Source organism: Xenopus tropicalis, chromosome 1 (genome assembly GCF_000004195.4).
Source record: "Xenopus tropicalis strain Nigerian chromosome 1, UCB_Xtro_10.0, whole genome shotgun sequence".
NCBI classification, from domain to species: domain Eukaryota; kingdom Metazoa; phylum Chordata; class Amphibia; order Anura; family Pipidae; genus Xenopus; species Xenopus tropicalis.
The window spans coordinates 28,048,004-28,063,949 of NC_030677.2; the positions used below are offsets into that span (position 1 = coordinate 28,048,004).

At 38.3% G+C, this 15,946-nt stretch overlaps 1 protein-coding gene across 20 annotated transcripts in view; it reads right to left on the bottom strand.

The window, feature by feature from the left end:
- The window catches only part of prom1 (prominin 1), an 82,068-nt gene that overhangs the window by 32,691 nt on the left and 33,431 nt on the right, over positions 1-15,946 (bottom strand). For 12 of the 20 annotated variants that reach the window (XR_004222445.1, XR_004222424.1, XR_004222720.1 and 9 more), the window contains exons 3-11: positions 15,643-15,701; positions 14,057-14,083; positions 11,797-12,002; positions 11,487-11,607; positions 9,327-9,390; positions 7,983-8,072; positions 3,683-3,706; positions 786-1,003; positions 605-679 (exon numbers count right to left, since the gene is read on the bottom strand). Coding sequence is in view for 8 of the 20 variants with exons in the window: in XM_031903416.1 (XP_031759276.1) it covers positions 605-679; positions 786-1,003; positions 3,683-3,706; positions 7,983-8,072; positions 9,327-9,390; positions 11,487-11,607; positions 11,797-12,002; positions 14,057-14,083; positions 15,643-15,701 (884 nt within the window). In the remaining 12 variants the exon portion in view is untranslated. 20 annotated transcript variants of the gene reach the window in all.

Sequence of the window (15,946 nt, forward strand, 5' to 3'; positions counted from 1 at the left end):
TTCCCAAAACCCTTCTAGTCCCGCCCATCTGTTCCACTTCCTGCTGCTTCCTTTCCCAGGCTGCGGCACTCAGCACACTACTCTGTAGGATAGGAACCAATCAGCAGCTAGGCTGGCCTGATAAGGAACTGGTGCTGGCGAAAATTCAGCCCTACACCTGCTACTTGTGCCTGCACCCGAATGAATGGGATACGCTCGGGTGCAGGCACAAGTAGCAGGCGTAGGGCTGAATTTTCGCCAAGCGTTTTCCGCTTGCCGAAAATTTCAGCCCTACGCCTCGTGTGGCATCAGCCTAAAACATGGACAGGAGTAACAGCAGATCTATGGGGAGCTCCAAAAAAAGGCAATTTTTAAAGATAATGATAATTTGTAGCCCAAAGTGAAATCAGCCCCATATATTAATTATTATTGCCTACAAGACTGGGGGGGGATTTTCACTTATCCTATATGTCTCCTTTAAAGTAGCCCTGACCATAAATCCGCTTGCGTGGAAAGAGGCGGTGTAGCATTACATTTTGCTGTATAAATGGGCAAATCCTATATAATGGCAGTATGAAGAAGCTCCATCCTCCCTGTTCCAAAAAAATCCCTGTTCCTGACTTACCTTTTGAACCAAGTTGCTAAGATCTGTTCGGAGGACTTCATTTAATCTGATAAGATTGTGAGTTAGATCAGGAAGCTGCATAATTTAAAATAAAGACAAAGTTAATAAATTGACTCCAACAGAGTTTATTTTAAAAAAAAAAAAAATGACTCCAATGGAAGTGACGTGGAAAGTTTCTTACCATGCTGAAGTTTGCATTGATGTTCAGCTGATTCAGCGAATTGGCAATTTTATTGCAGGGAATGATGGCAACGTTGGCTGAACACGCGGGGTCGCTGAGTGTACTAGTGAGCTGCAACTTGGCCTCTGTCAGGTTTATGTTCAACTTGTCAATGGCTTCCTGCAGCACTTCCACAGACACGCTTACATTCTCCAATGCTTCCTTTGTTTCTTTGATAGCTGCAGAGCAAAAAATCAGTCAGAAAACAGATTTAAAAAAATCTAGACCTAATGTAGTAAATGCATAAGTAGAGTTTATTTCCAGTTAGGTAAGTAGAGTTTATTTCCAGCTGATCTGCAGAGCATAAAGGTGGTGGCCAGTAAGTGTCAACCGATCCCTGAATCCTGAGGTAGAAATGTAATGGTAAACACAATACCTGCACTGTCAACTGCAAATGCATCATGGCCTACTTTTTATGTGCGTGACCTTACTCCCTGCAGGTGAGAGAGGCAGTGTACAAATCACCATTACCTGCAAATATCCAGACAACATCCGCTAAAATGTGACTTTGACCAAAGTATGAGGACTTTGCTTAATGAACATTCCTGATCTGTACAATACAGCAGCTTCCAGGAACATACATAAATGCCATGTAATAGGGAAAATTCGCATACTGGTATATTTTTCACTTAATGTATCTATTGTATAAAACTATTTTTATTGTCTGCAGCGCACCAGATTAATTCCATTTGATCATAATCAATACTTAATGCTGATGCAAAAATAATATTCTTGCTGCACCTTTTATGAAACTATCAGGTGAGGAGCAGGCAAACATTCCTTTGATTTATAAATAAAATGCAGCAAAATGTCAATTGGCCAAGAATGATGGGAGCTCATGTGCAGTAGCCACAGAAATTGAACACAGAATTAAACTCATGTCGTTTTAGCAGGGTAATGTGGGTATTTACTAATCTAAGCAGGGTCGGACTGGGGGGTGCAGGGCCCACCGGGGCTCCCGCCCCAGGGGCCCTGCAGGTGCCCCAGCCGCGTCCCCTAACCCCCCCAAGGGCCCCCCTAACCCCCCCGAAGGGCCCCCGCCTGACGTCCTCCCCGAGCGCGTATAAATTGAACGCGTCGGGGAGGAACAGTCAGTAGCGGGGAGCGCCGGCAAAGGTCGGACTGGGCCGCTGGGGCCCACTAGGGCCGGGGCCCTCCGGGATTTTTCCCGGTGTCCCGGCGGCCCAGTCCGACCCTGAATCTAAGCCTTTCTGGGTATAAAAGACAAGTAACATGCTACTGAGAAAGAGAATACTGATACATATACTAAAAGAAAATGAACTCATCAAAACAAACTAAATACAGAGCCTAAAGTGTTGACCTATATACTGGTACTCAGATTATTACTTCCGTATAACTCGCCACTGGGGGTCTATAGAGTGCTAGAGAGATGCTAGTTAAATTGATATATAATGTTGCATTTGTATCCCTGTTGTTCTCAGAATGCATCAAAAAGAGCTCTGCAGGAAGATCAGGATGAACAAATGATTTGCAAATAAAAGCACATGGCCAAATGCAATGTAAGTGCAAATTCATACTAAATATAATTTTTATAGGAACTAGAATGTTGCTGGATGCCTATGCCTTGATGGACAGAGGCATACAGTTATCAAACTGACCACACAGAAAGTGACAAACTATTGCTCTGTTTGCTGGGTACACTGCCCACACTGACTCATGTATAATATATATACAAAGCACTGGGGTATATGCTGTGCTATGTAAATAAAAGACACAAATAATAATAAAAGAGAAGTTACAGCAGAGTGAGTTCTCTGAGTTGTGCCTTTCCCACAGGGGGCAGGTCACATTACAATGTTCCTCACTCATTTAAGGAGAGGCAATTTGAGTTGAGTGACAGAACACTGATTTCAAGACAATTCTAGAGACAATTGCAGAGAAAAAATAAAGTCAACACTACTACTAACCCTACAATGTACAGTCAGGACCAAAAAAATACATCTTTATTCAGAGATTAATGTAATGTATTTAAAATATTATTTATATTTATTTTAAAGGAAATGTAAACTCCCAATACAAATGAATATAATATTGCTCTTTTGAGCACATTTGCCATTTACTTGTTTTCTACTTTTCAAGATATTAGCAGTTTAAATAATATAATGAATTTGAAACAACAGTGCTACCCGCTGTTTATTTTGTCTGACTGGCTGCAGTTGGCTGAATATAGATTTAGTGAGAGAAGATGTTAATTTGCTTAGGAAATGAAGTTAGTGAGCAGAGATGAGTCATGTGACATTTTTCTGGTCAGTTCTAGTGCAACATCACAAAACATTTCTCTGCTGTAGGCAGTCATCCAAAATGAACAGGAGGTAGCAGTTTTGTTTCTACTTCATTATATTATTACTTTGAAACTGCTAATATCTTAAAAACTAGCAAAAAATTATGAATGTAAATTGCAAAAGTGCTCGGGAGAGTGCTCTGAGTTATATATATATAGCATTCATTTGCAAGTGCTCCTGGGGTCCAACTGCTGTGAAACTACAACTCCCATCAACCTTGGCCAGCCACAAGTAAGTAGAAAGAATCAGATTATGCTTTGTAAAAGGCAATTTTTATGGATACTTACCTATTCAATTAGTGGAGGCCGTAAATTGACAAAAGCACTGACAGAACTGTCAGTACCCCATGTCTTAAATATTGAAAATAAATGTTTTTTTTAACAAAAACCATAGAACTTGTGCAATGCATGAGTGTAGCCCACAACCCCTGCATCAGGATGTATGTCTCACCGAACATTTGTGAAGAATGGAAACACAGTGTAACATACACAGTACAGATATATCACAGCTAACTAAACACTGAACATCACGGGACTGTTGCACCAAATCTTTTACCTTTAATTGCCCTTTGCACTTTGACTTCAAGCAAAAATAAAATGAAACACAAGGGATAAAAAAAAAGGAAAAGTTGTCATGGACGGTTAATGAGAATGTGGAAGCTGAAGTGATAAGTGAAGACCACTGCACAAACATATAAACACACCTGGGATCATTTACGACTGCAAGCAATAACTGGAAAGTACCCAAATAAATGCAAAACTGAGGGTACATTGACGTTATTTGCAAAATTACCTTCATCAATACAATTGCCAATCCATGGCAATTTACAGCAATGCCAATAAGCATGCTCAGCCTGCTCTATTAAACTGCATTATGACACAAAGGAACCCTAAGAATACAGGTAGGCTTGACCTACAGGTAATTCTTTGGTCCCTTTGGAGGCTTTTGCCATAAACAAAATAGATTTGTGGTTTAAATGGCATGCAAATGGCATTATTGATGCAGTGCACATTGATAAGATGAAAGTAATAGCATCCCCAATGCTTTGCAAAACTGACACTGACTTGATATTGCAGGGGTACATCGCACAGACACTATGAAGCTACAATATAAGGTACTGCGGATTCAAAAAAACATGATTTGCATCCAAATTCAGCACTTTGCACATAACAATGCAATCATAAATAAGCCCTAGCGTTTCAACACAAGCTCCTTTTGTTGAACATAAGTGGGAATGTAAGAATTTACTGAAGTTCTGCTTAAAAACTAAATCTGTTCGGGTACTATAGGCTTTTAGACTTATAACAAATATTGCATCCTTTATTATATAACCTCTGCAACTATTACCTCCACTATATAACCATGTTTGTATTAATACACTATATGAATCATTTATGACCAGCAAATGCAACTGTGGTCACACAACTTTAGATGCAGTTGTTGTGCAAATACCAAAGGCATAAAAGACTGTCACCCTATTGGCCCACCTAGCTTGCCAGTATCCCACATGGTGCCAGCTCTTACCCCAGTACACTGACACACAGACACATTAGCTCGTGGCAGTCACATGGTCTGCCCAATACCTCAGACATGAAAAAATGACTTACAAAAATCTTAGCAAGCTTCAAAAAAGTTTCAAGGTTGTTTCAATTAACAGTTTGATTAAACAATGTAAACATATAGATGTCTCCAGTGGATCTTTGAACTACTTGTGCCATCTGTTAATGAACACTTTTGAACTTGGGTTTCTTCAGTAGGCTGGCTGGGGATAGTGAGAGTTGTAGTTTACAACAGCTACAATATATATATATACTGTATGTACATACATACAAACACCCCTATTTGCATATATATATATATATACATATAAATATATATATAGCTTAAAGGAACAGTTCAGTGTATAAATGAAATTGGGTAAAATAGATAGACTGTGCAAAATAAAAAATATTTGTAGTATAGTTAGTTACGCAAAAATGTAATCTATAAAGGCTGGAGTGGGCAGATGTCTAACATAATGGCCAGAGCTCTACTTCCTGCTTTCAGCTCTCTAACCTCTTAGTTAGTCAATGGCTTTAGGGGGGCCAAATGGGACATAATTGTTCATTTAGTTTGTGATTACGCAGGTCAGATTTAAATGCAAACTAACTAACAATTATGTCCCATATGGCCCCCCTTCAAGTCACTGATTGGTTACTGACTGCTAACAGCTTAGAGAGCTGTAAAGGAAGAAGTAGTGTTCTTCCCACTCCAGCCTTTATAGATTCCATTTTGCCTAACTAACTATATTAGAAACATTTTTTATTTTGCGCAGTCTATCTATTTTACCCAGTTTAATTTTTACAGTGAACTGTTTCTTTAAATAGTAAATGTGTCGTCGAGCACTGATGAGCAAATATACCCAAAGACAAGCATACTGTAGTTAGTATGTCATCTTCTTCCCCCAGTGGTGTTATAAGCGGTACACTTTTCAACCCAGCGAGATAAAGATCAGTGTTTCTATGTACTGAGCTGAACACTAGGAGCTTACCAATCATATTACAAGTTATATTGTTGCCTGTAGGGGTTGGGTTCTTCCTGACGGGCTCTGCAGCTGCTAAACAATATCCTTGGGGCTGCTGGATAATATTTCTAAGAATATCTGGCTCATTTATCATAGTGATTGAGTAATCAAACCCTATTCTGGATTAAAGGGAACCTATCAATATATATTTAGGCTAATGGTGTAAGTGGCTTTATCTACTCAGACACAAAAATGCCAATGGAGAAAGTGCCTCTGATACTGCCCTTGCCTTATTAAAGCAGTGACAAGCAGATGCCATTGAAGTCAGCATGATGCACAAGTGGTTGTGGCATTTACTGCTGGTATAAAAATAACATGGTTATTAATCAACGTTCGTTATTTTTTTTTTTCTGCCATTGTTTGTTTGTGCTAAAATCATCAATTTGATCAATGGTTTAAAAAACACTATTTTTTCATATATACTGTATTAAGCATAAAAACATGAATGTAAAACTTCGGCATTTGAAACTTACTTTTGCACTAAAAACCCAAATGCGTAGTCACACAAACGTGACTAAATAGTTCAAATTTTGCCTAGGACAGCTCCCGGTCACTACTAATAGGCAAAATTTGAACTATTTAGTCATGTTTGTGTGACTACGCATTTGGGTTTTTAGTGCAAAAGAACTTAGATCTTGGGTAAATAAACAAGAATGTTGATAAGTAACCTCCCCATGTGTGACATGTGTAACCTCCCCATGTGAGCCTTAGGCATTCTGCTTAAATATATGTTGGTCTTTTCCTACAGCAGCAGTGTAACCATTATAGCTGTGCCTGATCCTGTTTTTATAAGCAATATAGCTATAGGATCTTGTTATAAACATAGTAGCTGCCTTTTTGTAGCAGGCTTTCCTATCTCTGCTTTAGCTTTGTACATTCTTCTTCTGGGTATATTTATAAAGTTATATGAAAATTCAAAAGCCCAAAGATATCTTAAGATATGTTGTAACATAAATGATAAATGTAAATGCTACTATAGAATCCAATGAATAACACTACTAAACTTGTAAGCACTGGTACTATTATCACATAACAATTGTGACATTACTCATGTATTAAAGAAAACACAAAATAAAGTGAAGAGATGATAGACTTCCTATGGCTGTCTGTCTGCACTAACGCCAACAAATGCAGTAGGGAAAGCCAAAGCCTGGAGATATCTCCTTTTGCTGGAATCAGATCAGTCAGCATACTTGCTGTATGTTAGTGATCATTCTCTAATGGAATGTTCATGAAGACTAATAATCCTGTCATGTACTGTGAAGTCTTGCCTTCCAGTAAAGCTGGTCGGCTAACGAAAAAAATCTGTAAATATATTGTGTATTGGCTGATATCCTTGGGAGACCTACAATGGAAGTCACTTTATGACTGGTGTCTGCCAACTATATCATGTTTAGAACTTCCTTCGATTTGTAGCTTAAAGGGCTTTATCCTACCATTTCAGTCTGAATGTTAGTTTCAGATAGCTGCATTTAAACGTACAACTGATATCCGAACATTCGTCGGAAGAAGAATAAAATCTGAAAGTGTATGGCCAGCTTAAGGTACAGTTTCAGACTGGGCTTCCTAGGACCCACCAGAGAACCTGAAATCTAGGGCCCACTATCATAATAAATAAATGTACAGTATATAATTATAAACCCGATCGGTGTTATATAGGTCTATGGGGGGAATTACCCTGGGATGGGGCTCATTAGTAGAGACCTTGGTAAAGTGAGACACTTGTTTTACTGATGCATCAAAACGGAAACATTGCAAAGAAATTCATTTTACCACTTCTATATTTACGTAACATTTTCCTGTTATTTAACCACCACCTGTATGATTTTATTGTGTATTAACATGCCTTTGCACAGGGCTTAGTGTTTCCAAGCACTGTTGAGTCACAGGCATAAAATGAAAAGTGTTGTCACGGTTATAAAATCTCTGCTAAAGAGAATTAGACAATGAGAAAGAATTCCTTTCTGGTAGTGACTCGAAAGTCAGAATGTTTATACAACATAAGTATTTAATGCACATACATTTGTAAAGCTAAGGTGGGCCCTCTCCAATAGCTGAAGTTGTTATCTAAGTGTTGCAGTTCAGTAAAGCAGAAAGGCCACATCTTATATAAGTGAAAAAATGGAAAAGCTAACAGTGGCTACACAATGCAGCAGTATGCTTAATACCGAGATCATTTTGTGTCATGGGGCCCCTGTGAGGGCTGGGGGGCCCAGTGAAAGTGGCCTTTTTGCCTTAGCCCAAACCTGACATTTACTACCATATGAATATTTTCAGCCTGGCGAGAATTACCTCCTGCCATGTTAAGTACCGCATCAAAAGCAGGTCGGACATCTTTCCCAAGGCGCTCATGGACGCGCTCACCAAGCAAAGGTCCGAGATCTGTCAAAACAAGGGGCTTTAATACACACGTACACTCATTTGAAATATTGCCTGATTGGCATTTTTTTTTATAACTATAAGTATCATAGTTTAAGCAAACATCATGTACTGAGTTGGATTTCGACTAATAGCAGATTAAAGGAGAAACACAGACACATGTACTTTCTCAGGAGTATAATGTGTTTTTCCCACACTTCTCAGGGTGCCTGAAACAAAGGCAGATATGCACAAAAAAATCTTGGATTATACTTTCTTACAACAATTGTCTCAGTACACGGAAGATTCATTTAAAGGGCCAGTTCACCTTAGATGCATTAATATTCTGTGCTAGTTTGCAGTTGGTCTTATTATTCTGGTTTGTAAGCTTTATCCTTAATTGTTTGCTTTGGTTTTTTGCCTTTCCCCAACCTGCAATGTACAATTCTAGGTGGTTGCTATGTTTAGGGCCGGTAACCAGAAAATGCATTCCCCATTATTGTATTTTGTGCCCTGTGAACATGCAGGGACCAATAAAATGAGAATTTTGCATAAAAGCAATATGTATTTACTGTTTTATTGCCACAATAAGAGCTCTCTCGGATTTACTAAGGGTCATCACTCGCTGCTTAACTGTATTCACTGCTCACATACCATGAAAAGGAATCAGGCCATGCATATTCTGACTATTTAATACAGGTATGGGACCTGCAGAATGATCGGGACCTGAGGGTTTCCGGATAAGGAAAATTCCATTATTTTGTTCTCAGTACGTTAAGTCTATTAAATATTAAACACACCCAATATTTTTTTTGTTTTGCCTCCAGTAAGGATTAATTATATCTTAGTTGGGATCAAGTACAAGGTACTGCTTTGTTACTACAGTGATAAAGGAAATTATTTTTAAAAATTTGAATTATTGATTAAAATGTAATCTATGGAAGACGACTTTCCTATAATTTGTAGTTTTCTGTATAATGGGTTTCTGGATAAGCCATCCCCATACCTGAAACAGGCATTTTCAGTCATCTGCATCAGTGATGGAATAATGAAACTGTAAACTTATAAGCTCTGGTGAAGTGAAGGAAACACATCTGTTCCCAAATTATGTTTTCCTTGAGGGTTTAACTCTGGCTTAGATCTGGCTTATCTGGTTTTAGTTCTATAAATTTAAGGAGTCGGCTTCAGATCAGCCGAGCATATCAAGTTTAGAAATCAACCAAATCCCAAACAGAATCCCACGCAATAAAGCAATGAAAGAACCATTTATTTACTTACTGTTCATTTCAGATAGGGCTTTGTCCTTTGTAACATTGAACTTGCTCAGTACATAATCGATTTGCTAAAAGTATAAAAATAAAAGGTTAAACTTGGAGAGAGGTGATTATAAAAAACACATTCTTATTATTATATTATTACATTACAAGAAATGAAAGTTTGTCAGTTTATTGTTTGGATAATAAGTACAGCGCTATCATACCATGTATAAAGGTAGGTTAGAAAGTGTATATTCCCCAGGGCCAAGCAATTATGGGGCCGACACATTATGTGATTAAGGTAATGTTTTATTGGTGTTTTTTTAGTGTGAGCCTGATAAACATTCTATTATAGACTTCCTTAGCTCATAACATAGTCACGTATACAGTAAAATATTGGCTTATCAGTGGACATGCTATGTGGAACAGCAAATCATTGCCAAATCTCACCTTAACTTCACTTTATGTTGGGTTTCCATATGAGAGAAAATATACTTTCACCCTAAATCTTACATAACATTTCATGTAGGATAAGCCCCGCCACTTCCAAACTGTTCTGGAACCGCTGTATTGGATATTTTTCTGTATACATTAGATATTTCTACCCTGCTGGAGCTTGCCAGAACCTCACTTTGCCGATTATTGAAATAACCCCTATTTTATTATTATGTTTTTTTAACAAAAATTATCATAAGAAGACTAATAGCTTGTATATGAAAAACACAAGGACTCATTTGCATCAACAGCAAAGAAGCTTGTAGAGGCTTTAATAGATTCAAATAGACAAATGTTAGGTATAAGGTTGGTTGAAGTAAAAAAATGCACATTATAAAACTTTAAAGATCTGTAGGCTATATAACTGGATAATTTAATGGCAACTAAAACACAGGTAAAAGCCAATCTGGATGACTTTATACTAGGGGGAAATGCTGTTAAAATTCCCAATACCTAGGACCTGTTATCCAGAATGCTCAGGACCTGGGGTTTTCCAGATAAGGGGTCTTTCTCTAATTTAGCTCTCCATACCTTACGCCTATTAACAAATCATTTAAACATTAATTAAACCCAATAGGATTATTTTGCCTCCAATAAGGATTAATTATATCTTAGTTGGGATCAAGTACAGGTACTGTTTTATTATTACAGAGAAAAGGGAATCATTTAACCATTAAATAAACCCAATAGGGCTGTTCTGCCCTCAATAAGGATTAATTATATCTTAGTTGGGATCAAGTACAGGTACTGTTTTATTATTACAGAGAAAAGGGAATCATTTAACCATTAAATAAACCCAATAGGGCTGTTCTGCCCCCAATAAGGATTAATTATATCTTAGTTGGGATCAAGTACAGGTACTGTTTTATTATTACAGAGAAAAGGGAATCATTTAACCATTAAATAAACCCAATAGGGCTGTTCTGCCCCCAATAAGGGGTAATTATATCTTAGTTGGGATCAAGTACAAGGTACTGTTTTATTATTACAGAGACAAAGGAATTAAAAACAGTTTCCCAGTAATAATAAAACAGGACCTTGTACTTGATGGTAACTAAGCTGCATGAATCCATATTGGTGGCAAAACAATCCTATTGGGTTTATTTAATTTTAAAATGTTTTTTTAGCAGCTTTAAGTTATGCCGATCCAAATTACAGAAAGATCCCTTATCTGAAAAACCACTGGCTTCTAGCATTATATTATGGAGATCCTATACCAGTACTCCATCAATCCTATTTGACTTGCAGAGGCAGAATTACATGTTTCAGAGAGACATCTACTGGACAGTTTTGAATTAACATCCTGTTATTGGTCAGCTAACAGCCAACTTGCTGAGATGAGATGAAGAACAATCAAGGTGCATTTTGCCGATCATTTTGGAAGTCACCAATCATCTCCTATCAAATGTTATCTATTATTTGTATGGGTCACCACAATAATTTAATAAATAAACATCAATTGTTTTGATTACTTCAGCAAGATATTGGAATCCATTTGTATGTATGTGAAACTTTTTATAACATTCTAATACATAAAAATACATATACAGAGATGAAATGCCATGTGGTAAGAGACAAAGTAGGAAGGAGATCCCAAGCTTGTAGAGCTTACAATCTAAGTGGGTAATTTGAGGTCATTTTTTGCCAATTAAAATGGTTATTGTAGTCTGATTCTTTGTTTACGTACCATTGGAGTGTCATTTAGTAGGGTCTTTAAGTCTTTAAAGTTGGTTTGCACCAGTTTCTTTGATCCTCTGATCTGGTTAGTAAGGTTCTGGTTGGCAGCATATGCGCAGATCACACCCACACTGGAGAGAACAAGGAGAGACTGTTACCAGAAGAACAGCAACATAATTGGGAAAGGTACAGCAAATGTAGATATTTAAGCTGTGGCTTTCTAAACATTGATGAACTACAGCTCTCAGCATTCTAACAGCAGTTTTTAATTACGTTCACAAGTAAAACAAATTGGATTAATCCACAACATAAGGGCTCACCTGATCAGCAAGGTGGTTACAAAGAGAAAAGTGGCATAGCAGCCCCTCTGGCAGTCACCATTTTTCTTTTGCCTCTGATGCATCTCCCCACCACAGTTGTCACAGCAGCGACACATGCAGAAACACAGGCCCACCAGCGGCATCAGCAGCAAAAACAGGAGTCCAAGTACTGCTGCGATGATAAAGCCAATTTCATAGTGTATTGTCTGTAAAACAAAAAGGTCAAAACTGGTCAACCAAGGGGGTTTATTTACCCTTTTCCTCCCCAGTTCACTAGAGGAGTTTTGCAGTAGCAAGTTAAAACATCACTGCAGAACCCCTTTAGTGAACCCAAATGATATGCTGTTGCACTAATTGCTAATAGACAGGAGGGAAAACTTCTCACAAGTATGCAGCAGGGTCTTAACCTGTGCAGATGTAGCAGGGGGGTTGCAAGCATCCAAGTCAACCATATTTCACCCTCAAACCCCATAGAATGAAGAGAACAGGAACCAAACTTTATATAATCAACCACTCTATGTGCTTGATATGAACTCCCAATTAGGGGCAATCAGGGGCAAGTGTACCCCCCCCCCCCCCCTTGAATTTTTCAAACCTCACAGAATGGAGTTGCAGTATCTGGATCTTATTTCTCCTTACACAACTTGCTACACCACTTATTTTCTCATTAAGTTTATGTCCAAGTATAGCTGTGTGGGGATTGGATAGGCTGGAAGGGAAGCTCAAACTTCAGCCTCAAATCTTTCCAATCCCCATGTGGCTCTACAAGAACTTACAATAGAAAATGAGTGGTCTAAAAGCTGCATAAGGAAAAAGATGTAGGCACTGCAGCTCTGCCCCCCTACTCCATTCTGCAGCTCACTAACAGCAGGGGTAGTAGGCCCCAGAGAAAATACAGCATGACCAGGTACCCCTAAAGCCCCAAAAGTTACAAGGCAATATTACTTCCCACAAGCAGGTACCAGTTTGAAACTTTTATCTTGCCATGCTAAATATTAGTGTAGAGGCAATGGAATGCTCAATGGACATTTTTAATAATCTTTCTATAGTGATTATAGTGGCATGTCTGTGTTTAATATGCTGGTTATCTATGTTCTGCAGTAATTACACTGGCAAATCTGGGGTTAATATGCAGTTTACCCACTTCTTGTAGTAATTATACTGCCATATCTTGGGTTAATATGAAGATTATCTATTTTCCATAATAATTATTATGACACATCTGGGGTTAAAATGCCTATTATCTGTTTTATTTAGTAGTTATACTGGCTTGTCTAGGGGTTAATATGCAGATTATCCTTTATCTGTAGCAATTATATTGGCACTTATCAGGTTAATATGCAAACTGTCTATTTTCTGTAGTAGTTACATTGGTATGTCTGTGGTTAAAATGCAAGTAATCTATTTTATTTAGTGATTATACTTGTTGTCTGGGGTTAATATGCTCATTATCTATTTTTATAGTAATTATACTGGTACGTCTGGAGTATGTTTTGGTAAAAGAGGGGTGTGTCCACATGGGCAAAAAATGTTTTCACAGTGCTGCATGGGACATATTTTCATGAATTATATTCTCTCTCCTTAAACTTCCCCCAATTATATAAGTTGTGAGCAACTTTATGGGATTCGTCAATAAACTGATTTCCTACAAACTTGGCACCTAGTTGTTGTATACAGGCTTAGTCTAAAAAAGCAGCTTGTTTTTGCTTGATTACTTTGGACTCGGAAAATTTCCTGCAGACACCCATGGTGCTTGTTAATAGAAGCTATAAGGCTGGTTTTGTTTAATAGCCAAGTACTCAATATTTTAGAAATGATCATATAAAATATACAGACTGTGGTTTTTTGCACAGTCATATAAATGGTTGCATTTGTTACCATAGTAACATCATTTGCTGGCGAAACAGAAAACGTTTTCAGGCAAAACTCCCATTGGCTCTCCAAGGATCATGATTGTCCTCCATCAAGCAGAAGTGTTATGCCGCGAGCCTGAGCTGTCAGTATACTCATGCTTAACACACTAGTTAAATAAATTGATTATAAATATGTATCACTGTGGGAACTAACTCGCCCCCATTAAATTGTCGTTTTCTATTACTGAAATAACTCACCCAGAAATGCCATGAACTGAAAGGGAAACCATATGTCACATTGTATGGGATATGTTGCAAACCAGTAAGGAAATGTATCACAGTATTTGTACAAATGAATGCAGAAAGAGAATGCGCTCCCTTATGCCGAGACACAAGGAAGACGTTACCTGCAGAGTGAGGACCACATTTTCTGGCTGAAAGCAGCAGTGCGCAGGATTAGGAGCAGGCAATAGGGACAAAAAAACAACATCAATTTATGGTGAGTGAAGTCAAAATGTTATATCATTACGTTTGAGTAATTAAGTTATAAATGTATTATTACTGTGTCCCTCTACCGCTGGGCCACAGCCCTGATATAAGGGCACATTTATCATACATTTTTGTCACTGAGTAATTTCCTGCGGCGCCACTGTGAGAATTTATCAAGAACAAGTCAAGATGTGCTTCACATTTTGTTCCCTAAGGTCATTAACAGATTTTTTCTTAAACATGAAACAATTTATGCCAAAAACAGAAACGATAAAAATAACGTTGAACTTGGAAAAATTCTTAATAAATAAAGCAAAAATATTCCCCACTTGAGAAAAACTAGCATTTAAGCCACATAATAAATACTGTTCTTAGTCTTAATCAAACTGAAAGGAAAACCTGACTTTTCAATAATTGAGTCCCATAAGGCTTACTGAGCCTTATTGCACATTCACATTATCTTCTTCCTTGAATGCAAATCCCACCAAACAAAACTGATCCCCTTGGTTTTATAAACCAGAGACAACTGAGCATTATAGTCTCTTATTCACAATTAAGGCATTATTACATTTATTTCAAATGTAATATACAAAATAGGATTTGGTTTGGGTTTAGGACATAGCTGACTCAGAATTGGTATTTGATGGGATCCAAAAACCATAAATCTGGCATGTCCCTATTAGTGGGGCCAGGGCCACCCTAGGCACCAGATCTAAATACCTATGTTGTGTGTGTGAAGTTACGCACACCTACATTGTGCAAGGGATGTAACCTGCCCTGAGTGGGGCTTTCCTAGTAGTGATGTGCAGGCCGGCTTGATACCCGCAGGTCAGGCATGTTTGGGCCAACCTTGGCACAACCTCGTGGGCGGGTTTGTGTTGAACTCTTCCTCTCACCCTCCCTGCCCCTGTGGCCTAACACTGCCAGGTGCCTCTTCTGGCTTGTGAATTTATAGGAGTGCTGCACCCAACACGCCCTGCCCCTTTTGTGACATCACTGTGGGGTGGGTCAGGCACGGGTCTATAAATAAAGGGGAGAAGCCGGATCGGGTAGGGTGCGGGTTGGGAATGGGCTGGTTAGGGTCCCGTGCGGGTCAAGATTTTCCCGCACATCACTATTTCCTAGCTCTCCTCCTCTTGCTGCGTGCATTACACAAATAGATAATGTATCATAAAACCAACCCACAGGCCCAACAATGATGATGGGAAACTGATCAAGAAAGAAGCAATTTACAAAGCAAAAAGGGCTGTGACATAATCATATTGTTATTATTTACTGACAGGGATGAGCAAATTGTGGATTGTCAGCTCTTGGCGGAAGCATACCTCCCAGCATCCTACAAGAACTGATAGCTGCTGAATAATTCTAGGGGGCCTCAGGTCTAGTAACCAGCAATATAGTCTGATTTATGTATTTTTTTCTGATTTAAGGTTTTTGTTACATTCCCTTTTATGCGATTGCACATATATATCTAATAGAAAACAGTAAATCGTTGTAAACTTACCTTTTGGTAATCATTACGAATTTCACCAAACTTCTGCTGGGCAACCTTTCTCACAAGATCTGTCAAAGAGAAACATTATTTAGGAATATTTGTACTAGGTTGGACATTTTACTTTTCAGTATTACTTGAATTGGGCATATACCCATCCCATAGATGACAACACAAGCAGTAAGCAAACTCCCACCCCTGCAGTCTATAGGCAAATTGAATTGTTCTGTTCTCTTTTTTTTTGGACACTTTATAAGCTAATGTCAACCCAGCAATGGAAAGAACAACACCAAAGCAAGTGCTGAAGTAGAACATA